Source organism: Loxodonta africana, chromosome 19 (genome assembly GCF_030014295.1).
Source record: "Loxodonta africana isolate mLoxAfr1 chromosome 19, mLoxAfr1.hap2, whole genome shotgun sequence".
NCBI classification, from domain to species: Eukaryota; Metazoa; Chordata; class Mammalia; order Proboscidea; family Elephantidae; genus Loxodonta; species Loxodonta africana.
Window position 1 is genome coordinate 61,340,887 of NC_087360.1, and position 25,294 is coordinate 61,366,180.

At 34.8% G+C, this 25,294-nt stretch overlaps 1 protein-coding gene across 1 annotated transcript in view; it reads right to left on the reverse strand.

Annotated features, from left to right (window-relative positions):
* LOC100673096 (A disintegrin and metallopeptidase domain 3-like) overlaps positions 1–25,294 on the reverse strand; it is a 150,932-nt gene that overhangs the window by 122,092 nt on the left and 3,546 nt on the right. The window contains exons 3-8 of the mRNA XM_064271940.1: positions 24,825–24,901; positions 22,568–22,745; positions 16,894–16,959; positions 11,996–12,067; positions 11,594–11,760; positions 10,183–10,264 (exon numbers count right to left, since the gene is read on the reverse strand). Coding sequence (XP_064128010.1) covers positions 10,183–10,264; positions 11,594–11,760; positions 11,996–12,067; positions 16,894–16,959; positions 22,568–22,745; positions 24,825–24,901 — 642 coding nt within the window. The remainder of the gene's footprint in view (positions 1–10,182; positions 10,265–11,593; positions 11,761–11,995; positions 12,068–16,893; positions 16,960–22,567; positions 22,746–24,824; positions 24,902–25,294) is intronic.

A 25,294-nucleotide genomic window follows, 5' to 3' on the forward strand; every position in this document is an offset into this window, starting at 1 on the left:
AATCGTAGCAATAAATGCTTACGTTAAAAAAAGTAGAAAGATCTCAAATCAAATGTCTAACTCTACAACTAGAGGAACTACAAAAAAGAGCAAACTATGCCTAAATCTACCAAAAGAAAGGGAATAACAAAGATCAGAGCAGAAATAAATGAAATGGCAAACAGAAAAACAATAGAGAGAGCATCAACAAAACCAGAAATTGGCTCTTTGAAAAGATCAATAAAATTGATAACCCTTTTCTAGACTGACAAAGCAAATAGCAAATAACCCAAGTAAGAAATGAAAGTGGAGACAAAAGAAATCATAACAGAGTGCTATGACCAACTATATACCAATAACCTGATAACTTAGATGAAATGAACAAATTCTTGGATGCATACAACCTACCTTAAAGAAAATCCCAACAGACCCATAACAAGTGAAAAGATTTAATCAGTAATAAAAGGACTTCCAACAACAATAAAAAAAAGTCCTGGACCAAATGGCTTTAGTGGGGCATTCAACCAAACATTCGAAGAACTGACACCAACTCTGTACACACTATTCCAAAATGTAGAGGAGGAAGGAATGTTCTCTAACTCTTTTTTGAAGCCAGCATTACCCTGAAACCAACACCGTAGAAAGCCACAACAAGAAAAGTCAACTACAGACTAATATCCCTTATGCAGATGGATGCAAAATTCTCAACAAAAAACTAGTAAACAGAATCCAGCAGCATACCATGTCAAACACCAGTCACAGCAACACACCAGTCACACATGATGGCCAAGTGGAATTTTTTTCCAGTAATGCAAGGAGGACTCACCATTAGAAAATCTATCAATGTAATACATGACATTAATAGAAAAAATGAAAAGAACCACATGATAATCTCTACTGATGCAGAAAAGGCATTTGATAAAATCTAAGACCCTTTCTTGATGAACCCTCAAAGAGACAGGAATAAAAGGGAAGTTCTACAATATGATTAAGGGCATTTATTTAAAAAAAAAAAAAAAAAACAGCATTTATAGTTATAAAACAAAGAGTGAGAGCTTTCCCCTTGAAATCAGGAACAAGATAAGGATGCCTGCTTTCATGACTGCTATTAAATATTGTATTAAAAGTTCTAGCTAGAGCAATAAGGTTAAGAAAAAAATTAACGGTATCCAAATTGGAACAGAAAAAATAAAATTATCTCTAATCACAGATGGCATGATCTTATATATAAAACTCAAAGAATTCACAAGGAAGCATATAGATCTAATACAGGAATTTAGCAACATTGCACGATATGAGGTCAACAAGCAAAAATGTTGGACTCAAACACAGCAACACTTGTGAGAATGGTGCCAGACCAGGCAGTATTTTGTTCTATTGTACATACGAGTTGGAACTGACTCGGCGGCACTTAACAACAACAACAGCAGGAATAATTTAACCAGGGATATGAAAGACATATACAATGAAAACTATAAAACACCCTTGAAAGAGATTAAAGAAGACCTAAATAAATGGAAAGACAGTCCATGTTCACAGACTCGGAGACTTGATATTGTTAACCCACTGCCATCGAGTCGATTCTGACTCATAGAGACCTTACCGGACAGAGTAGAACTGCCCCAGAAGATTTCTGAGGCTGGAAATCTTTATGGGAGCAAACTACCACATCTTTCTCCCGTGGAGCAGTTGGTGGATTTGAACTGTTGATATTCTGGTTAGCAGCAAGCACTTAACCACTGCACCACCGGGGCTTCTCTAATGCTGTTAAGATATCAATATTACCCAAAGAAATTTACAGATCAAATTTCCAGAACCCTTCTTTACAAAAATAGAAACATCAATCTTCAATTTCGTATGGAATGGCAAGAGGCCCTGAAACAGCTAATGCAATGTTGAAAGAGAAGAATAAAGTAGGAGGACTCACACTTTCTGACTTTAAAACATACTACACAGCTACAGTAATAAAAACAGCCTGGAAGTGGTTTAACAACAGACACACAGACCAATGGAATATAATTAAGAGAACAGAAATAAACCCACACATCCATGGTCAACAGATCTTTTTACAAGGATGCTGTCATGGATTGAATTGGTTCCCCCCAAAATATATGTATCAATTTGGCTAGGCCATGATTCCCAGTGTTCTGTGATTGTCCACCATTTTGTCATCCAATGTGATTTTCCTATGTGTTGTAAATCTTACCTCAATGATGTTAAGGAGGTGGGATAGGCAGGAGTTACATTAATGAGGCAGGACTCAATCTACAAGATTGGATTGTGTCTTGAGCCAATCTCCTTTGAGATATAAAAGAAAGACACAAGCAGAGGGTCAGGGACCTCATACCATCAACAAAGCAGCGCCAGGAGCAGAGCATGTCCTTTGGAACCAGGGTTCCTACATGGAGAAGCTCCTAGCCCAGGGGAAGACTGATGACAAGGACCTTTCTCCAGAGCCGACAGAGAGAAGGTCTTCCCCTGGAGCTGATGCCCTGAATTTGGACTTCTAGCCTACTAGACTGTGAGAAAATAAATTTCTCTTTGTTAAAGCCATCCACTTGTATTTCTGTTGTAGCAGCACTAGATAACTAAGACCATTCAATCGGGAAGGAAGAGCATCTCCAATAAATGGTGCTGGAAAAATTGGATTTCCACATGCAGAAGAATAAATCAGAATCCATGTCTCACACCATACATAAAAACCAATTCAAAATGGATTAAGGATCTAAATGTGAAAACAAAAACATAAAATTATTAGAAGAAAATGCACAGGTATGGCTGTTGGGCCTACCTTTTAATGATGGACTATCTGACATACTAACAAAAGCATGAACAGCAAAAAACAAAATATATAAATGAGACCTCATTAAAATTAAGTAATTTCGTTCATCTAAGAACTTTATCAAAAAAGCAAAAAGACAACCTACAGAGTGAGAAGATATTTTTGGAAAACATGTCAAATAAGAGTCTAATATCAAAACATACATAAAACTTCTACAAACTGACCAAAAAAAAAAGAAAGAATCCAATCGACAAATAGATAAAGGACTTGAAGAGACATTTCTCCAGTGAGGATATTCAAATGGCCAAAAATACATGAAAAGATGCTCAACATCTTTAGTCATCAATCAAAACCACAATGAGATAAATCCCACAAGGATGGATAAGATTTTTTTAAAAAGGTAGGCAAAGATGTGAGAATGTGGAGAAATCGGAATGTAAAATGGTACACTCATTGCAGGAGAGAGTGTGGTGGTTCCTGAAACAAATAAAAATAGAATGCCGTATGACCCAGAAATCCCACTCCTAGGTATTTAGTCAAGAAGTAAAAGTAGTGACCCCAATAGACATATGTACACCAATGTTCATTGCAGCACAGTTCACAATAGGCAACTTAAATGTTCAGCCAACAGATGAAAGAATAAATAAAATGTGGTACATATACAATGGAATACTACTCAGTCATAAAGAGAAATGAAGTCCTGATATAAGCTACTCCACAGATGAACCTTGAAAATATTCTGCTGAATGAAATCAGTCAATCCCCAAAAGATAAATATTATATGATCTCACTTATATGAAATGACAAGAATAGGCAAATATACAGAGACCAAAGTTTATCAGTGGCTACTAGGGGCAGGAGGGATGGGGAGAGAGGGAGCCATTTTTTGGGAAACAAATGAGTTTCTGGTTCCAGTAATAGTAAATTTAGCATTGATTAAGGGTAATGTTTGTACAACTTGATTAATGTAGTTGATATCACTAAGCTGTACACCTGCAAAAAGATAAAATGGCAAATGCTGTGTTTTATATATATTTTAGAATAACAGCAACAAAAAAAAATAAGCAGCTGCTGATGCTGCTTATGTACAATGAAACATCTCATGGGATTCGTTTTCTAGGGTTGGAAGCTTAAGGTCATCATTCCAAAGGACACCAAGTCTACTGGCCTAGGGTTCTTTTTACTGTTTATGCTCTACTTCCTAGCTCATTGCATTGTCCTTATGGTCTTAAAAGATCATAAGCAGCCATCCATTGTACAAAAACTGTTCTCTATTTGACTAGAGCAGCAGCAGAAGGAGAGAACTGGATAGTGCCCTGTTACCACTACTAAACATTTTGATCAAAGATTCCACAGAAGAATCTTAATTAAAAGGAAGAAAAATGTGGAACACAATTTCAAATTATCCTGTAATACAGACTTTCTGGAGCCAATAAGGCTGGATGACCCCTGGAACTACTGCCCTGAGGTAATCCCTAAAGCTTAAACCAAAAATATGCATGGGTATAAAGTTTCTGTATTGTTCTGAAGATAAGCTGGTTTCAATTTAACCCAAGTTGTTACAAAAACAAGATGTTAAATGTAATATTTATGGTAACCACAAAGAAAATATCTAAAAAATACACACTAAAGGAATGGAGATGTGAATCAAAATGGCTCCCACACACACACGCACAGAAACAAAAAATAATAAAAAGTTGTTAGCATTAGAGTTAGTTAGGGTAACAGAAAGCATAAGAAATGTAAAAGTCAGACAACAACATGGCAGAAGTAGGTTCTTATTTATCAGCAATTAAAGTGATTGTAAGTGGACTAGATGCTTCAATCAAAAGGCAGACAGTGGCAGGATGGATTACAAAATCATGACTCAAATATATGCTACCTACAAGAGACCCTCCGGAGGCCAAGGACACAGGTCGATAAGTAAATAGAAGACCTAAATGATGCTATAAAACAACTAAACCTAACAGACATATAGAGAACATTTCTCCCAACAAAAGCACTGTATACTTTCTCTCCAGTGCACATGGATCATTCTCCAGGACAGATGACGTGCTAGAAAACAAAGCAAATCTCAAAAAATTTTTTAAAAATGAAACACTATAAAATACATCCACCAACCACAATGGTATGAAATTATAAATTAATAATAGAGAGAAAAGTGAAAAATCATCAACATAAGAATATTAAACAACACACTACTAAACAACCAATGAGAAAGGGAAGAAATCAGAAAATATTTAGACTCAAACTAAAATGAAAGCACAACATATCAAAACACATAGGACATGGCAAAACCAGTCCTCATAGGGAAATTCATAGCAAAATATTTATATTAACAAAAGAAGAGAGATCAAAATCAATAACCCAAACAAAAAAAAATTGAGGAACTATTAAATATTAGAAAACCAAACCCAAAGCAACCAGAAAGAAGTAGATAAAAAAGATCAAAGATAAATAAATTAGAGAATAGAAAAATGCCATGAAGCATGAAGTTGATTCTTGAAAAGATCAATAAAATCAACAAAGCTTTAGCTAGACTGACAAAGAAAAACGGACAGAAGGTGTAAATATCTAAAATCAGAAACCAAGTGGGCGCAGTACAACTGACACAATAGAAATAAAAATGTTTGTAAGAGAATACCATGTGTAATTTTATGTCAACAAATAAGATAATCTTGATGAAATGGACAAATTCTTTAAATACATAAACTTCACACATTGACTCAAAAAGAAATAGAGTATTTCAACAGACCTGTAACAAGTGAAGATACTACACAATCATCAAAAACCTCCCAAAATAACAACAAAAAGTCCATGAACAGGTGGCTTCACTGGGAAATCCTACAAAACTTTCTTAGAAGAAGTGACTTGAATCTTTCTTAAACTTCTCCAAAAATAAATAACAGGAGGGAACACTCCTTCTCATTTTACAAGGCTAGAATTACCCTGATACCAAAACCAGACAAAGATAAAAACCCACTGCCATCAAGTCGATTCCATCTCACAGCAACCGTAGGAGACAGAGTAGAACTGCCCATAGGGTTTCCAAGGAGTGGAAGGTGGATTCAAACTGCCAACCTTTTAGTTAGTAGCCATACCTCTCAACCACTGAGCCACCAGGGCAAAGAAACTACAAGAAAAAAATATTACAGACCAATATTCCTTATGACTACAGATGCAAAAATCCTCAACAAAATGCTGCCACACTCATTCCCAAAGCATAGTAAAGAGGACTATACACAATGATCAGGTGATATTTATCCCAGAAATACAATGCTGGTCCAACATTAGAAAATTAAATTATGTAATACGTCACATTAATAGAACAAAGGAAAAATCTACATGTTCTCATCTATTTAAACCAAGGCTTTTGACAAAATCCAGCACGCTTTCATGACAAAAACACTCAACAATATAGGAATAGGAGGAAAATTGCTCAAAACGATAAGCGGTATTTATGAAAAGCCTAGAGCTAACATCATCCCTTTAAGATCAGGAACAAGGCAAGCCTGCTTGCTCTCACTATTGTTAATCAATATTGTACTAGAAGTTCTAGTCACAGCAGTTGGTCATGAAAAAAAAAAGAAAGAACCTAAATCAGGAAGAAATAATTAAAATTATTCCTTTTTGTAAATTGTATCATCGTGTATATAAAAGACCACCAAGAATCCACAAGAAAGCTATTAAAGCAAAGAAGTCAACTCAGCAAAGTGGCAGAATAAAAGGTTAACATGTAAAAAATCACATGGAATTTTATAATCATTAATGAGTAATCTGAAAAGGAAATTAAGGAAAAAACTCCATTTACAATACTACCTAAAAGAATAAAATATATTGGAATAAATTTAGCCAGGGAGGTGAAAAATGTATACACTGAAAAATATAAAACACCACTAAAAGAAATCAAAGAAAATATAAATAAAGGAAAGGACATTCCGTGCCCATATCAAATGACTTAATATTGTCAAGATGACAATGCTATCTAAAGCAATCTATCACACCTTCAATGAAATACCCATCAAGATATCAAGAGCCTTCTTGAAAAAGGAAAACAAATGTAGGGGCTTACACTTCCTGATCTCAAAACATATTGCAAAGCTGCACAAATCTAAACGGTTTGATACTGATACAGCGATAGACATATAGATCAATAGAACAGAGTTGAGAGTCCAGAGAAAAGCATGCACATCTGTGATGGACTGATCTTCAACAAGGGTACTGAATCTATCCAATGGGGGAAAAATAGTCTCTTTAAAAATGGTGCTGGGACAACTGGGTTTTCCATATGCAAAATATTGAAGTTGGACATAAACCTCACCTCACATAAGAAAACTAACTTAAAACAGATCAGACCTAAAAGTCAGACCTACAAAAAGAAAAAAATCTTAGAAGAAAACATAGGGGTAATGCTTTGGGATATAGTTTTCAACAACTAGCTATGACACCAAAAGCATAAGCAATAAAAGACAAAATAGGTAAATAGGACTTCATCAAAATTAAAAACCTTTTGTACACCAAAGGCCTTTATTAACAAAGTGAAGAGACAACATACAGATTGGGAAAAAAATTGGGGGAATCATTTATCTGATAAGGGTTTAATATTCAGAATATATAAAAACTCCTACAACTAAACAATAAAAGACAAACACCAAATCAGAAATGAGCAAACAACATGAATAGACATTTTGCTAAATAAGATATGCAAAAGAAAAGCAAGCACATAAAAAGATGCTCAACATCATTAAACCAAAAAACAAACCCACTGCTGTCGAGTCAATTCTGACTTATAGCGACCCTACAGGACAGAGTATAACCGCCCCATAGGGTTTCTATTGAGCGCCTGGTTGACTGGAATTGTCGACCTTTTGGTTAGCAGCACAGCTCTTAACCAGTGAGCAATCAGGGCTTCCAACATCATTAGCCATTAGGAAAATGGAAATCGAAACCACAATGAGGTAGCACTTCATGCCCACTAATAAGGCCATGATTTTAAAACAAAAACAACAGGTGTTGGCAAGGCTATGGAGATATTAAAACTCTCATCCATTGATGGTGGGATTGAACATAGTAAAGCCACTGCAGAAAACAGCCTGGTGGCTTCTCAAAAAGTTAACCACAGAATTACCATATGATATAGAAATTCCACTCCTAGGTATGAAGAAGAGCCTTGAACAGATACATATCCACCAATGTTCACTGCAACACTATTCACAACAATCAAAAGGTAACACAACCTAAATGTCCATCAACAGACAAGTGGGTAGACAAGATGTAGTATATACATATAACAGAGTATTACTCAACCGTAAAGAAAAATGAACTCCTGACACATGTTACTACATGGAACAACCTTTAAAGCATCACGCTGAGGGAAATAATTCAGGCACAAAGAGATAAATATTGTATGATGGTAAAAAAAAAAATGAAATATCTTGAACAGCAAATGTATACAGACCCAAAGTTACTCATCAAGCGAATCATCGAAGCATCAAAGAACATGGAAGGGATGCAGACTCACTGTATCAAAAATAAGTGGTCAATGTCAACCACATAATCAAGAACCACTGGTACTGAAGGAAGAAGTTCAAGGCACCCTAAATGCACTGGCCAAAAACAAGGCTCCAGGAATTGAAAGAACACCAATTGAGATACTTCAATAAATGAATGCAACGCTGAAAGCACTGACTCACTTACCTCCAGAAATGTGGAAGACTGCTACATAGTAAACTGACTGGAAAAGATGCATATCCATGCCCGTTACAAAGAAAGGCGATTAAACAGAAAGTGAAAATTAATGCACTCCATCATTAATATCGTGTGCTAGCAACGTTTTGCATGACTCCAACCACAATTTAAAAAATGACTGCAGCCAACAAGGTACTTCCAAAAGTCCAAGCAGAATTTAAAAGAGGACAAGGACCAAGGGATATCACTGCTGATGTCAGATGGATCTTGGCTGAAAGCAGAGAATACCAGAAAGACGTTTCCCTCTGTTTTATTGACTACACAAAGGCATCGGACTGCGTGGGTCATAACAAATTATGGATAACATTACGAAGAATGGGAATTCCAGAACACTGAAATGTGCTCATATGGCACCTGTACATAGATCAAGAGGCCGTCATTTGAACAGAAGAAGGTGATCCTGGATAGTTTAAAGTTGGAAAAGATGTGCAGCAGGGTTGTTTCCTTCCACCTTACTTATACATTCTGTACGATGAGAAATAATCCGAGCAGCGGTACTATACAAAGAACACAGCATCAGAATTGGAAGAAGACTCACTAACAGCCTGCGACATGCAGATGACACAACTTTGCTTTCCAAAAATGAAGACGACGTGTAACACTTACTGACGGATGACTCTAAAAGACTACAGCCTTGAGTATGGATTACACTTGAACGTGAAGAAAATGAAAATCCTCACAACTTAGCTCATAAAAAAAATCATGATAAATGGCAATGAAATTGAAATTATGAAGGGTTTCATTCTACTTCGATAAACAATCAACGCCCATAGAAGCAACAACCAAGAAATTAAATAGTATTTTACGGTGGACAAATCCTCGGCAAGAGAACCCTTTAAAATCTTAAAAAGTAAAGATGTCACTTTGATGATTAAGGTACACCTGACTCAAACCATGGTCTTTTCAATCACTTCATATGCATGCAAAAGCTAGACAATGAAAAAAAGTGGATCAAGGAGAATTGATACTTCGGAATTGTGGTATTGGCCAAGGATGCTGAATATACCATGGACTGCAGAAAAACAACTCAATCTTGGAGGAAGTACTGAATAATACTTAGTGGCAAGGATGGGAAGACTTTGTCTCACTTACTTTGGACATGTTATTAGAAGGGACCAATCCCTGGAGAAAAAGCAGAGGGTCAGTGAAAAAGATGGAGACCCACAATGAGGTGGATTGACGCGGTAGCTGAAACAATGGACTAAATATAGAAACTACTGTGTGGATGGCACACAACAGGGAAATGTTTAGTTCTGTTTTGCACAGGGTCGCGATGAGTTGGAGCAAACTTACCAACACCTAACAACAACAACAACCAGTGGTGGCCAGGAGGAAGGGGAAAAAAGGACTGCTTAGGACACACGGATCTGTTAAGGATGACGGAAAAAATTAGAAATGGAATATGGTGATGGTTGCGTAATACGATGAACACCATCACTATCACTAAATTGTACACATGACGAATGTCATGGCGAATGTTTTCTTACCCACATATTTACCAAAATTAAAAAAAAAAAAAGAGAGAGAAAACTAATACTTCAGTTTCAAAACAAAATAAAATATTTGGTAAAAGAGCATTAGGGGTACACTGTATGTACTTTGGTCCCCTAATGTGTACATTAACTTTCAAAATGTGACATAATTACTGAAAAGATGGGGTAAAAAATACATACCAGAGCAATTCCTGCTGCCAATTTTGGATTGCATGCCACTCCATGATATGTTGCTCCTACGTAATTAGGATAGTCCCTGTAACTAAATTAAAAAAAAAAAAAATTACTCTGGTGGGTAAACGAATTTTAAATTATCAATAATTTAATAACATTTTAAAACTGAATTCTTCAATAAGGCCACACTCATTTTAAAGTATAAATATTATGTCTTATGCTTTCAATCATTTTGCATTTGGGTAATATTCCTTAGTTCCTATGAATATACACTCTGAAGGCTACTTTAGCATTATAAGATACACACACCTAAGCCCTGCACATTATGAGATACGCACGCCTAAGCCCAGCAGTATCTAATCCTCCCCATAATTCATCACCTCTGTTGTCAACACTGGAAGGACACAACTCTAACAGCTAAAATCAAGATGTGCTAACTGCCATGGATTGCATTAAAGTGAACCCAAAAACTGTATTAAACGTTTGGATTGGGGAGAAGGAGAGAAGGCCACAGAATATAAAGTGGACTCACTAAGAAGAGCGACAGGGTATCAGAATTGTCCTCACAGCAGTTTAGTCCTTAGTTACTGTTCCTCCTGAATCCCCAAAACTTCCACAAAAAAAGCTAACAGATTTCTAAACTTTTATGTATTGCTTAAAATGTTTAGAACTGTGTTTTTGCTTTTAGCATTTAAAATAATCAATTTAGTATGAGAATCTACATACCAAAAAACCAAAACCCAGTGCCGTCAAGTTGATTCCGACTCCTAGCAACCCTATGGGACAGAGTAGAACTGCCCCATAGAGTTTCCAAGGAGCGCCTGGCAGATTTGAACTGCCGACCCTTTGGTTAGCAGCCGTAGCACTTAACCACTACGCCACCAGGGTTTCCGAGAATCTATATAAAGACTTAAAAGATACAGAACAACCAGTGAAACAGCTACATTTTAAGTCAATATTTCTGGTGACCACGATGATAGTAAACTAGTCCATTTCAGGTGTGAACTATTTTAATGTTTTGTGTTGCAACCAAATCAAAATTATGTGCAATTATTGCATTCTGTTATCTAATTTGCATTTAATACTAAAATGACGGTTTCAATTATTTACCTCTGAGAGAAACTGTGAAAATCATAGCTGGCCCAGGTTTATTCCAAGGTTTTCTGTACTTTCCAGCTCATCACTACGTTTCCATAGGTAAACAGCCCATTCTTTAAAAATAAATCATGCTTTGCATGATTTAATATCTTTCATCGATACCAAATTTTATATTTTGCATATTTCCAACACAGAGTTTTTGTACATTCTTTTTTTAAGGTGTTTACCATCTTACATAATAAATCATACATGTAATTTTGATAGCTAACATATCAAATAAGCTGATAGACCTTATATCAATGCAGAATAAAGGGCTTACATTAACAAGTATGCCATATCATGAGGCCTTTGAACCAAATATGCTTCTTTCCATGCCAAAAACCTTTGCAGTATATCATTAGGATCACCATTTGTTGAAATCTTATTTTTATCTGACCAGAGCTCCAAGGAAGATAACCTAACAGTCACTTTCAACTGAGAAAACATCTGAAAATAGAAGATACATGATTCAGTTCTGGGTAGCTACGAATATTACATCTCTTTTTATACATAATGTAAATATATTCAACTCACTATTTTTTTTCAGAGAGTACTCCATTGGTGGATGAAACTAGTTGGTAGGACTATACTTTTTATGAAAATGAAAAATTTTTTATATAAACAATGTTACTATATCTTTAATAAGAATATTTTTATTTTAATTTGAAATATAAGTACTTACAGTGTTGATAAGACCAAACATCTGGACAACTTTCTCTTCTGCAATTGCCACATCAGAGCCCATATAATCATACTGAAAGGCAAATTTTCATTCTTAATCATTAGTGAAAATGATTGAACTACCATGATCGAAATGAATACAAAATATCACAATGGCGCAGTCCTCAAGTGAAGAGGCTAAAGTGGAATTAAGATTTGTCAAGGGTTTATTAAACTTTAGGCATATCTTAGAGACTTTACATATTAATCAACAATATTAGAATGAGATAGTTTCCTTCTTACAGATACAGAAATCAATGGTAAAAAAGAGTTAAGGTTCCAGAATTCTATAGCCAGTAAAGATATTAACCAGGACTTAAATGCATTTCTAACTAACTCTGAAGCCTATTTTATCTATTACAGTATGCTCCTATTTTTTGTCTTCTTTATAATAAATCAACATAACTATGTACTTGGATAAAAAATGTACTTTGGAAACACAGAGCTGTGAGTATAATAATAATGAGCAATTTAATGAATATGGTCTCATTCAAGGGAACAAAGTCATAATACTTTCTCTGAAATCCTAAGTGTGTACTGAAACCCTAAAGAGAAGCAGCCTGTGATCTTCAGCAATCTCCAGCAGGTCTACAGAAGACTGCTGGCAGAAAATAAAATGCAGTGCTTATTAGAGCTCGTTTCAGATGCAGATGGAAAAGATGTGATCTTCATGGCTCTCTGAAGTCCAGATCTTGCTACTTTTGTTTCTGTAAGCTGATTTCAATAAATACCTGACTTATTGCACTTTTACCTCACATAGCATGTGTGGTGATCTCTGCAAGGCTAAATATGTAAAAAGTAAGATAGCAGAAAGCAAAAATATGATTATAGAAATGAATAAAAAATCAGAAATCACAAAATATTAATGTACTGAACTCTAGTTAAATGATAAAGGCTGTAAAAAATCCACTCTATGTCAATTAAAATAAAAACCCCTAAAAATATATGAACATAAATATACTGAGAATGAAAGAATGAAAAGACAAACTGGAATAATATGAGACAATAAGCTCTTACAGTAACATTCATACAAATAAAACTTAGAGGTAAAGATAAAATATAACTATTATCAGAAGATATCATTAACATATTCATCAGAAAGATACAAATATTCTAAACTTGATTATGACTAATAACATTTAAAAATTATATAAAGGAAAATTTAACTGAATTATAAAGAGAAACTGATCTCGATACTAAGATTTCTACTATTCTCTGAGTAAACAAATACGGGATTTGAAAAACCCAACAAAAGTTTGATATAATATACATATACAAAAGTTTGTACACAACAATGAGAGACTATATATTCATTTCAAACATATATGAAACTTTTATATAAATTGACCTTCACTAGTCCATAAAATGGTTCTACACATATAAAGACAGTGTCAATTAGATCACATTATGCAACCACATTGCACCTGAGTTACAGTAAATTTGACAAAAATATTTTATCAATGTTATATCTACACAGGTTGATAACTTTATTATAATTTATAAAATAATGTCTTTATTCTAGGTATATACACAGTGATGCATGTGAAAGCTGGACAATGAATAAGGAAGACCAAAGCAGAATTGACGCCTTTGAATTTTGGTGTTGGTGAAGAATACCACGGACAGCCAAAAGAACAAACAAATCTGTCTTAGAAGAAGTACAGACAGAACCCTCCTTAGAGGCAAGGATGGTGAAACTGTGCCTTACATACTTTGCACATGTTGTCAGGAGGAATCAGTGCCTGGAGAAGGATATCATGCTTGGCAGAGTACAGGGTCAGCAGAAAAGAGGAAGACCCTTAACGAGGTGGATTGACACAGTGGCTGCAACAATGAGCTCAAGCCTAACAATGATTTTAAGGATGGCTCAGGTCCAGGCAGTGCTTCTTTCTGTTGTGCATAGGGTCGCTATGAGTCGGAACCGACTCAACGGCACCTAACAACAACAACAACATCATACACAGTGATATTCTAGAAATTCAAAAATTATGTAAAAATAAAATATTTAAGAAGTGAAGGTAAAATAAAGACAATTTCAGATAAGCGAAAACTAGGAGAATTCATCAACGGGCTAAAGAGTAATACTGGTTAGAAACACAGTCCTACGAAAAGCAATGAAGAGCTTTGGAATTGGTAACTACGGGCAGAAAAATGAGTGTTTTTTGTTTTCTTAATTTCTTTAAAGCTCATGTAACAAAGAACTGTTTGATTTAAAAAATAATTCATTGTGTCATTTATAACACATGGAGAAGTAAAATATATTACAACAATATCACAAAGGGGTTAAATGAAATTTTACTGTTGTTAGGCTCTAAAATAGATATGAAGTGGTATAACATGGATTCAAATTCGGTTGTGATAAACTAAGAATCCTAATTGGAATGCCTGGTGGCACAGTGGTTAAGAGCTTGGTTGCTCACTAAAATGTCAGCAGTTCAAACCCACCAGCCACTCCTTGGAAACCCTATGGGGAAGATCTATTCTGTCCTATAGTGTCGCTATGAGCTGGAATCAACTCGATGGCACCTAACAACAAGAATTGGAATCTCTAGAGATACCACTTGGGATGAGGAGAGAGAGGTATAAGAGAAAAAGCCTCTGAAGGAGACAAAAAATAAAGCTAAAAGAACTCGTTAACCCAAAAGTAGAAAAGGATGAACAAAGGAACAAGTAATTAATGGGACATGACTGAACACCACAGTGACATGCTCGTAAATCTAAACTCCTGGCTATCAGTACTTTCGTGAAACACGAATCAGCTAAATACACTAGTGAAAAAGGCAAGGGTTGTCCAAGTGGATAGAGAGAAAACAAAGACTCATTTTAAAATGCTGTTTACCACAGATAAATTTTAAGACTAAAAACATGTAGCTTTAATGTAAAAGGAGGGAAAATACTAATCAAACCATATTATAAAGAACTATTTTTTTAACTTTCCATGAGGCCTTTTATCATTGAAAATGTTATTAGAATAGGAAGAAGGTATACAGCTAAGTGGAGAAACGAAAATAGGTTGTATGGATTTCATTTTAGTGACCTCACGAGAAAATAATGCAAGAAGCTAGAACGGGGCATCAGAATTGGAGAAAGACTCATTAACAACCTGTGTTGTGCAGATAACACAACCTTGCTTGCTGAAGGTAAAGAGGACTTGAAGCACTTACTGATGAAGATCAAAGACCATGGCCTTCAGTATGGATCATACCTCGACATAAAGGAAGCAAAAATCCTCACAACTGGACCAATAAGCAACATCATGATAAATGGAGAAAAGATTGAAGTTGTCAAGGATTTCATTTTACTTGGATCTGCAATCAACACCCATGGCAGCAGCAGTCAAGAAATCAAAAGACGCACTGCATTGGGCAAATCTGCTGCAAAAGACCTCTTTCAAGTGTTAAAAAGCAAAGATGTCACATTGAAGACTAAGGTGTGCCTGACCCAAACCATGGTGTTTTCAATCACCTCATATGTATGCAAAAGCTGGATAACGAATAAGGAAGACAGAAGAAGAATTGATGCTTTTGAATTATGGTATTGGAGAAAAATATTGAATATACCATGGACTGCCAAAAAAACGAACAAATACAACCAGAATGCTCCTTAAAGCAAGGATGGCAAGACTATGTCTCACATATTTTGGACGTGTTATTAGGGGAAATCAGTCCCTGGAGAAGGACATCATGCTTGGTCAAGTAGAGGGTCAGCGAAAAAGAGGAAGACCCTCAACAAGATAGACTGACATGGTCGCTGCAACAATGGGCTCAAGCATTATAATGATCATGAGGATGGCCCAGGATCGGGCAGTGTTTCGCTCTGTTTCACATAAGGTCACTATGAGTTGGAACCAACTCAATGGCACGGAACAACAACAACAGTATGGGAGTGAGTGGTTTGTGGTAGAGCATAACTCCAAGGCATATGATCCTGGTTTAAGCCAACATAACAACAAAAATCTAAAAGAACCCAAAAGTGTATTTGCTCATAAAATATAATAAACTAGGTTAAAAACATTATTAGACATTATGTAAACATCAAAATTAAATTGAATATATGGTAAACATTGCAAAATGGTTTATAAAATAGCACATATAAAGCAAAAAGCTATGTGAAAAAACACATCTCTATATATACGTATATGTAAAAATACAAGAGATTCGCCTGCATCTTTTATAGACTTGTAATAAAATTCCTTGTGCTTTTTTCTTTTATTTTGCCCATCTTTCCTTTCCTCTTATTATTTTTATATTAAATTCTTACAAGATCCAAATATTTCCTATTAGAGTAAAATCTAGAACATTGCGATAGTCATAAAGAGACTGTGCAAAAACATCAGTGATATGGGCAGATTCGATTCGGAAAGGTTGCTGCACGTAAGTTTTTGTTAAAACTAATTATATAAAAAATTTCCATAGCCAAATGAATGGTCCTATCAACGATTCTTCCCGTCTTTAAAATACCGAATGCCTACCAGAAACTCAAGTGATTATAAAGCATGGAACAATCTTTAATAACAGGGATTTTCAACTGACTAATAAATGAAATAGTTTGTTTTAAATGAAAATAGATTTAGGAAAAGAGTTTTCAACAACATTTGGCGTAGATCTGCAAATATCTACAGCTAGTTACAACCCAGTAGATTATAGTCTAGTAGAACCCTTCTGTTCTAAGTTAAACGTTATTGCTAGAATTCTATTCTGGCTTCTATGTAATCAATACATAAATGTGGGCTACCCAAAAAAAAAAAGGTTAAGGCACTTTGCCACATTTCTTTATGTCTTGCTATACTGACACATATTTTGAACAGAGTGAATTTAAACACAGAAAGAAGACATGATAAAATTTGTCATTACTGCATACCAAAGCTTTGTCCAAGATGATTTGTACTTTCAAATTTCTTTTCAACAGAATGGCATCTGGATTTTTCTGTAAAACACAGAATATGAATTAAAGAAAACATTTTCAAATTTTTCCATTGTTTGTATTAATCACAGGCATGATATACTCACAAAGAAAGGTCTATAAATATAGAATAGTTATAAACTCATACAAATACAGATATGTAGATATAGATATATAGGTATAATATAGGTGGAGTCCCTGGGTGATGCAAATGATTAATGTGCTCAGCTGCTAACTGAAAGATTGGCTATTCCAGTCCATCCAGAGGTGCCTGGAAAGAAAACCCTGCCAATCTATGTTAGAAAATCAACCAGTGAAAGCCCTATGGAGCACGGTGGTGCTCCGACACAGAGTCGACACAGAGTCAACTCCATGGCAACAGCTTTTTCAGTAGAAGTACAGATATAAAAAATAAGATGAATGCCCACTAAGTAAATAAGTAGGTGAAATTCCAAATGAACATTTTAGGAACAAATCAGAAGTTTTTATATTAATCTATATTTATGATAATGAGAAACACTGAAAAGTCACTGAAATGAGGGAGGAATCCGATGTTTCCTTTGACTCATGCTTCTCTTTTCTCAAAATCTTCCTCTGTGCACTCTGAGACTCCTCTTTTAAGCTAACAATGTTCCCTCAACTTTTCCCCCAAACGTTGCCTCTTTCTTCTCATTATTTTTGTAACTTTAATTTTTAAAAAATCAACTTTATTGCAGTTTGCTTTCTATTAAATAAAATGCATCCATTTTAAATATAGAATTTTAAGAATTATAACTAATGTATAACCAAAAACACCTGTTGCCCTGGAGTCTGTTTTGACTCACAGCGACCATGTAGGACAAGGCAGAACTGCCGTGTATCGGGTTTTCAAGGCTGTAATCTTTATGGAAGCAGACTGTCACATCTTTCTCCTGTGGAGCAGCTGGTGGGTTCAAACCACCAACCTTTCAGTTAGCAGCCGAGAACTTAATCACTGTGCCACACACCCACATAACCGTTTCTACAATTCAGATAAAGGATATTTCTATCACTCTCTTCCATATCATTACCTCAAGTGGCTGGAGGCAACTGACGACTACTTTCCCCCACTATACGTTAGACTGATCTGTTCTAGAATTTCATACAAATGGGAACTTACGGTATGTATTCTCTTATATGTGGTTTCTTTCACTTAACTTTCATCCAAGTTGTTGTGGTAGTAATACTTCATTAGTTCTTTATTGTTGTGGGCCATTTAAAGATACATCACCATTGATGGTCATTTGAATTATTTATACATTTTAGCTACTATGAATTAAGCTCCTGTGAATATGTATGTACAGGTCTTTGTGTAGTTTTACATTTTAATGTTTCTTGGTAAAAGGCTGAGTGTAACAGCTTGGTAAAAGTCTGAGTGCAACAGCTGAGTCGTATGGAAATTGTGGGTATGTAAAATAGTACAAAAATACCAAATTGCTTTCCAAAGCAGTTTGACTATTCTTCATACTCAGTAACAGTTCATAAGAGTTTCAGTTCTTCCACAACCACACCTACATTTCTTATTGTCAGTCCTTTTCATTTCATCAATTCTAGTTAGTTTATATTGCTATCACACGGCAATTTGAATTTGCGGTTCCCTTTGTTTAATGATTTACACGTACTTGTCGTCCATTGGAGCCCTGGTGGCGTAGTGACCAACAGCTTAGCTGTTAATCAAAAGGTCAGCAGTTCCAATCCACCAGCCCCTCCTTGGAAGCCCTGGGGCAGTTCTACTCTGTCCTGTAGGGTCGCTATGATTCGGAATTAACTCAACGTCAACAGATTGTTGTTGTTGTTGTTGTTGTTTTCAGTTTTATTTTCCATAAGGTTGATTGCACCTAAATTTCCTTAGGACACTTATCTTTATGTTTAGTCTTCCATATGTTTAGCCTCGGAATTTAAGTCTGTGTTTCCATTCAATTTAGTTTTTTGCATACTGTTATTAAAGGTCATGATTCACTTTATTTGTAACTGAACTAGGTAAAGAATCCTTGGGATATCTCGTACATTCCCCACAGATGCTATAGAATCGCTGTCTTATAACACAGTACCTCATTTTAGCAAAAGCAAAGCCAATTTGAAATTTTCCACCTTCATGAGTGACTTTTTTTGAGGCTAAGATGCCCATAGGATTAGTCAGTGTTTATCTATAAAGTCTAACATATTCATCTACTATATTTCAATATTGCCAATTTTTATTAGTGTTTCTTGGGACAATTTTCTTGGGAAGTTTCAAGGACTTCCTTATTTCAACCTGGTTTTACTCTTTAATAACTTGGAAATATTTTGGTGTTATTCTTGTATCCTTTTATTCATGAATGACAGTGCTGTCTTGAATTTCCATTATCAGTCTTCCATACTTAGATTTTCTCAGCCAGCATTTTTATATATTGCTTTCTCCATTTCCTTAAGCCTTACTTTAAAATTACAGATTGGGGTTTCAGCATATTGTCTATTCTGTTATTCACCAGTTCTAGCGTATCTTTCATTTTAAAATAGTTTTCTTTTTCTCTTACTCTTTTTTCCTGAGCATTTCCGAGGACCTTTAAAACATGCTGTATTAGAGGTAGACCATTAGAGTACTAAAGGACACATCTTTGGAACCATATTATCTGGGTTTAAATTCTAACTGAAATTACCAAAGGGTTTCCTAGTATTATCATTTAAGTTCTCTTTCCTAATCCCAAAAAAGCGGTAATAGCACTAACACGGAACTGTTGAAAGAATTGGAAAGATGGAAACATACAAAGCTCCTCCAACAATATGTGGCATTCATGAGGCAATCTGTGAATATAGATTATTATATCCACCCAGGGTCAAAATATATGTACCTCCATCTTTAAATATAGTTCAAATATTAAATTAGTTAAACTCAGATACAAATATTTATTTGAATATATTTTGAGTTTTGCAATAAATTCTAAGACTGATAATGTTTTTAATTCATTTTTGGTCTTGGTATTTTTCTGTCCAAGTGTTCCATGTATATTTCTCATACGCCCCATGATTATTCCTTTTTTATTTTTCTTACAAGAGATGCAAATGATTTCAACAGATTTTTCTATAGTCAATTCTGGATATGATGAATGCACCCACTTTGTTAACAATTATTTTTGTGTTTATTTTCATAATACACAAACATGCTTCAGCATAAACTTTCATATTATTTAATGTTTATTTCATTCCTTTGTAAAAAATTGTTTTATTGAAGGTATTCACTTTGTTTATTTGCTCTTGCTTTTTCATAAAGGTGAAGATATGCTGAATTGAACCTACAGGCATAAGTTTATCAAATTCATAATGAGCAGAAACTTTTGAGTTCCCTTATGAGAGATTTAAAATTCAAAAACACAGAGTAGTATCTGGTTGTTCCCACTCCCACAGTGACTTCCTAGGTTTCTTCTTAGGTTCTGAAAATTTTTTCTCTTTATTTTATTTCATTATTGTATTTTATTTTGTAACCAAACTTTGCATAAACCAAAAAAACCAAACCCGTTCCCATTGAGTGGATTCCGACTCATAGCGACCTTTCCAAGTACTCGGATTCAGAACTACGTTAGGCAGAAATTAATAGCAGTAGTAGGGATATTTATTGAGCACTGAATATCTCTACATACTATTCTAAGTAATTTCCAGTTATTAATTTGTTTAATCCCTGAGGTCTCTGGGTACTGCGAATGATTTGTGCTTCACTATTAACCTAAAGTTTGGAAGTTTGAGCCCATCCAGCAGTGGACCTGAAAGAAAGTTCAAGCAATCTGCTTCTGTGATGATTAAAGGCAAGAAAACTCTATAGAACGTTTAACTCTGTATCACATTGGTCTCCATCAGTCAGAATCAACTCGACAGCAATGTTCTGTTTTGTTTTTTTTAAATCATAACAAGTATTATTTTTATTATTGCTTTTCACAGATGAGAAAATTTCAACAGAGAAAGGTTATACAACTTGCCACGTTCTTTTGGCTACAGACTGATCGCGCTGGAATTGAAACCCAGGAGGCTGAGAACACAAGTTATCTCTATTTCCTCCAACCCTTCTATTATTGCATACTCATTAGATGGGGATGACTTCAAGTAGTGCAGTATTTATCTTTCCCGAGGCATGCTCATCATTTCAGACCTTTTCATTCTACCACAGAAGAAGATTCACAAAATCCTTTAAAAAAAATTTTTTTTTCAATTTACTGTCTGTGACAATGTTCTATTACAGTTGTAATATTGTCTTTGCTTGTGTCCAGTAGTGTCCTGCATCATGCAAATAATTTCCAGAGCTAGCATAAAATTTGGGGGTTTGGGTAGCATGAAATTTGGGGGTACTTCTTAGTTTCAATAAATAATGAAGTTTTCATCTCTACATATGATTCTATTTTATTGTTTCTGTGAGTTTCTGAAAGAGAAGTTTTCTGAACCTGTACTCCTACCAACATCTTTGCCAAAATAAATAAATGGAAATCAAATTAACAGTGAGATAAAATTTGTCATATATTAAAGTGTCATTCATTACTCTTTTGTTTTGCTTTTCTTAATGTGAGATCCAGTTTTCATGCTATGTGTGGACTTACACACATTTGTTTATCCACTGGTGATCAAATCAGTTATCCAAACAACTAAAAACATAAGTTAGCATATATATATGTGAATGTATGTATTTGGAAATATGTCTAGTTTTAGGTGTAGTTATTTGTAAATGTGCGATTGCTCAAAAAATGTAGTACTTTCATGAGGTTCATTTATTGATTACCATACACAATTATGCAGAACATGACATTATTTTTTGAAATATATACATTTTAAATTTATTTATGACTATACATACATAAGAAAAAAATTTAATAATATATATAAACATGATAGCAGCTGATTCTACAACACTTAAAAATTCTACAACACTTAGATTTATAAAATGGAATTGTGGCCCATTCCTATTCCACTTTTTCTTTATACAGATGTATATTTCCTGTTCTATGAGAAATGCTAACCAATGTTATTTAATTTGCAAATGCTAATAAATGTAGCACAATTTAATGATAGTTACAAATGCAAATTATACTCTTAATAGCAAATAGGAAATTTCAAATCGAGTAAGATCAGGTCAGGATTGGAAAAAAAGCATCCGTATATTTACAAATAAATGTATCTACCAATAGGAAAAGGACTGAAAAAATACTCTAAACTCTAAGAGCATTATCTCTAAATGATGGGGTTTGCGACAATTTCTATCGTATAGTCTTGACCTATTTCTATTGTCATATTTTCTACCAAAATAATACCTTTTTACAAAGAAAATTTATTGCCAAGTGAAAATGATTATAAAGTAATAATCAAATTTAGGAACATATTAGTGATACTGCAAGTTTAGTGGCAATGCAAGCACCTACATATGTACAAAATCACTGCAGTTAAAGAAATATGCTGCTATAATTTTACTGATTTTGAAAGCATATTTTTTCTAATATGATAATAAACATGAAACTATTCTTAAAATAGATATTCTACAACAGAAGGCCTTAATACAGTCAAAATTAGTTCAAATTATTTTTTTCAAATTGAAAAAATTTCAAGGTGAATAACTTATCAAAATTCAAATAAAGATGTTATTAAAAGAGTTACGTACTTCTGATTTCACAAGAATCCTGTTGACTTGATCCTCAGGTGGCTTCATCAGGTAATTTCCTTGTGAGGGGAAGAAGTCGATTTTCTTATTTCTTATTTGATAAAGCATATGCTCATATGTACCTGCAGATTGTAAGGGTTCAATTCCATAACTGACATTCTCCAACTGCAATAATCCCCTGAAAGTTAAATGAAAAAAGGAAATTAAAAGGCAACCAGTATGTTTCCCATTGAGAAAGGTAAATAAATATTAAATTGAAATATTTTATATAAATTTGGTAATGATATTTGAAGTCTAATTTCTAAGAATCATCCAATAGATTAACTTCCAGCCCACATACTTTCTTCTATTACAGCACTTAGGAGCAGTTGTGATTCTAGTGTGGCTAAGCATATTCTTCCGTAAAAGATTCACATTTCTTAGCCACACTAGAACCACGAATATTAAATAATGCTATTGTTCTGGTTGTCTTTAGGTGCCATCGAGTCAATTCCAACTCATAGCAGCCCTATACACAACAGAACGAAATACTGCCCGATCCTGTGCCATCCTTCATGATTGACGTTATACTTGAGATCATTGTTGCAGCCACTGTGTCAATGCATCTCGTTGAGGGTCTTCCTCTTTTTCACTGACCCTGTACTTTATCAAGTATGATATCCTTCTCCAGGGACTGATCTCTCCTGATAACCTGTCTAAAGTATATAAGATGTAATATCATCATCCTTGCATCTAAGGAGCATTCCGGTTCCACTTCTTCCAAGACAGATTTGTTCATTCTTTTGTCAGTCCGTGGTATACTCAACATTCTTTGCCAACATCATAATTCAAAGGCATCAATTCTTCTTCAGTCTTCCTTACTCACTGACCAGCTTTCGTCTGCACATGAGGCAACTGAAAATACCATGGCTTGGGCCAGGCACACCTTACTCCTCAAGGTGATGTCTCTGCTTTTTAACACTTTAAAGAGGTCTTTTACAGCAGATTTGCCCAATGCAATACATTGCTTGATTTCTTGACTGCTGCTTCCATAGGCGTTGATTGTGGATCCAAGCAAAATGAAATCCTTGACAACTTCAATCTTTTCTCCATTTATCATGATGTTGCTTACTGGTACAGTTGTGAGGACACTTGTTTTCTTTATGCTGAGGTGTAATCCATACTGAAGGCTGACACACACCTCTCCAGACTTTAAAACACATGGTATCCCCTTTTTCTGTTTGAATGACTGCCATAATAGAAGAAAATATGAAATATGGGTTCTAAAGTTAATCTGTTGGATGATTTATAGAAATTACACCACAAATATCACCATCAAATTTATATAAAATATTTCTATTTCTGGAGTCATTGAGATTGGATGAACTCCCAAAACTATTGCTTTGAGAAACTCTTTAAATTTTAAACCAAAACTATTTCCTGAAGTCTTCTTTGAAGAAAACTATAGTTCAGCTCAAATTAGTAAAGTATTTCCGCCTCTAGCATTGTGGCCTTTCAGGGAATTACCTATGTGAGATCAAACTGACAACAGCAAATCAAAAGGTTACATGAGAAGCTTAAGGGACAGTGAAAATAATGATGGTGAAATAATTTGGAAGAAGTTAGAGAGAATGGTTGCACAATGTGAGGAATGTAATCAATGTCATTGAATTGTACATGTAGAAATCATTGAAATGGTATATCTGGTTGAAGTACAACCAGAATGCTCCTCAGAAGTAAGACTGCATCTTACATACTTTGGACATGTTATCAGGAGGGATCAGTCCGTGGAGAAGGACATCATGCTTGGTAAAGTAGAGGGCCAATGAAAAAATGGAAGACTCTCAACGAGATGGACTGACACAGTGGCTACAAAAATGGGTTCAAACATGATAATTGTGAGGATGGTGCAGGGGCAGCAGTGTTTCATTCTGTTGTACATAGGGTCACTATGAGTTGGTACCAATTCAACAGCACCTAACAACAACAGCATTTTCTCCTAAACAAAACAAAAAAAATGAACTAACAACAGCAACAATGTGAATATTTTTATGCTATTGTGAGTTTTTTCTGGGTAAATTTATAAATTGCAAGCCTGGAACAGAAACAAAGAAGACGACTGATTAGAGAAGAGTAGGAAAGAAAAAAAAAGAATATGAGAAGAAACAAAATTAAAGTTTGTATTCACTTTGCCTTTACTCTACTATTTAAGAAATTTCTGAAAATTAAGGGTCATACAGTATCTTCATTCACATACATCACTGAAAAACACCGTTACCTGAGACCAGAACAGGTGTTAAGTGTCGCAACTGAGTTTAGAACTTCTGCAGCATATCCTCGGTAAAAGCAATGATCCTGAAAAAAAAGTATATGAAGATAGATTCATAAATACTTTAAAATTACTATCCTCAGTTTTATCTTTATACTTCATATATCAAAAGACATTCAGATTTGGCCATCACCATAACATTATTCATAAGTTACTCCATTTTCTTGTCTTCTGTCTGCAATATCTTCTTCTTCATCCCCTTCTGCCTATGAATAACCATGAATAGTGATAATATCAAATGGCAAGGATGCAGAGAAATTGGATCTTTCATGTAATGGTACAACCACATCTCTCAAAAATCTAAGCATACACTTATCATATGACCCAGCAATTATACAAGTTGCACTCAGTTGATTCCAACTCATGGTGACCCCATGTGTGTCAGACTAGAACTGCGCCTCACGGGGTTTTTAGATTGC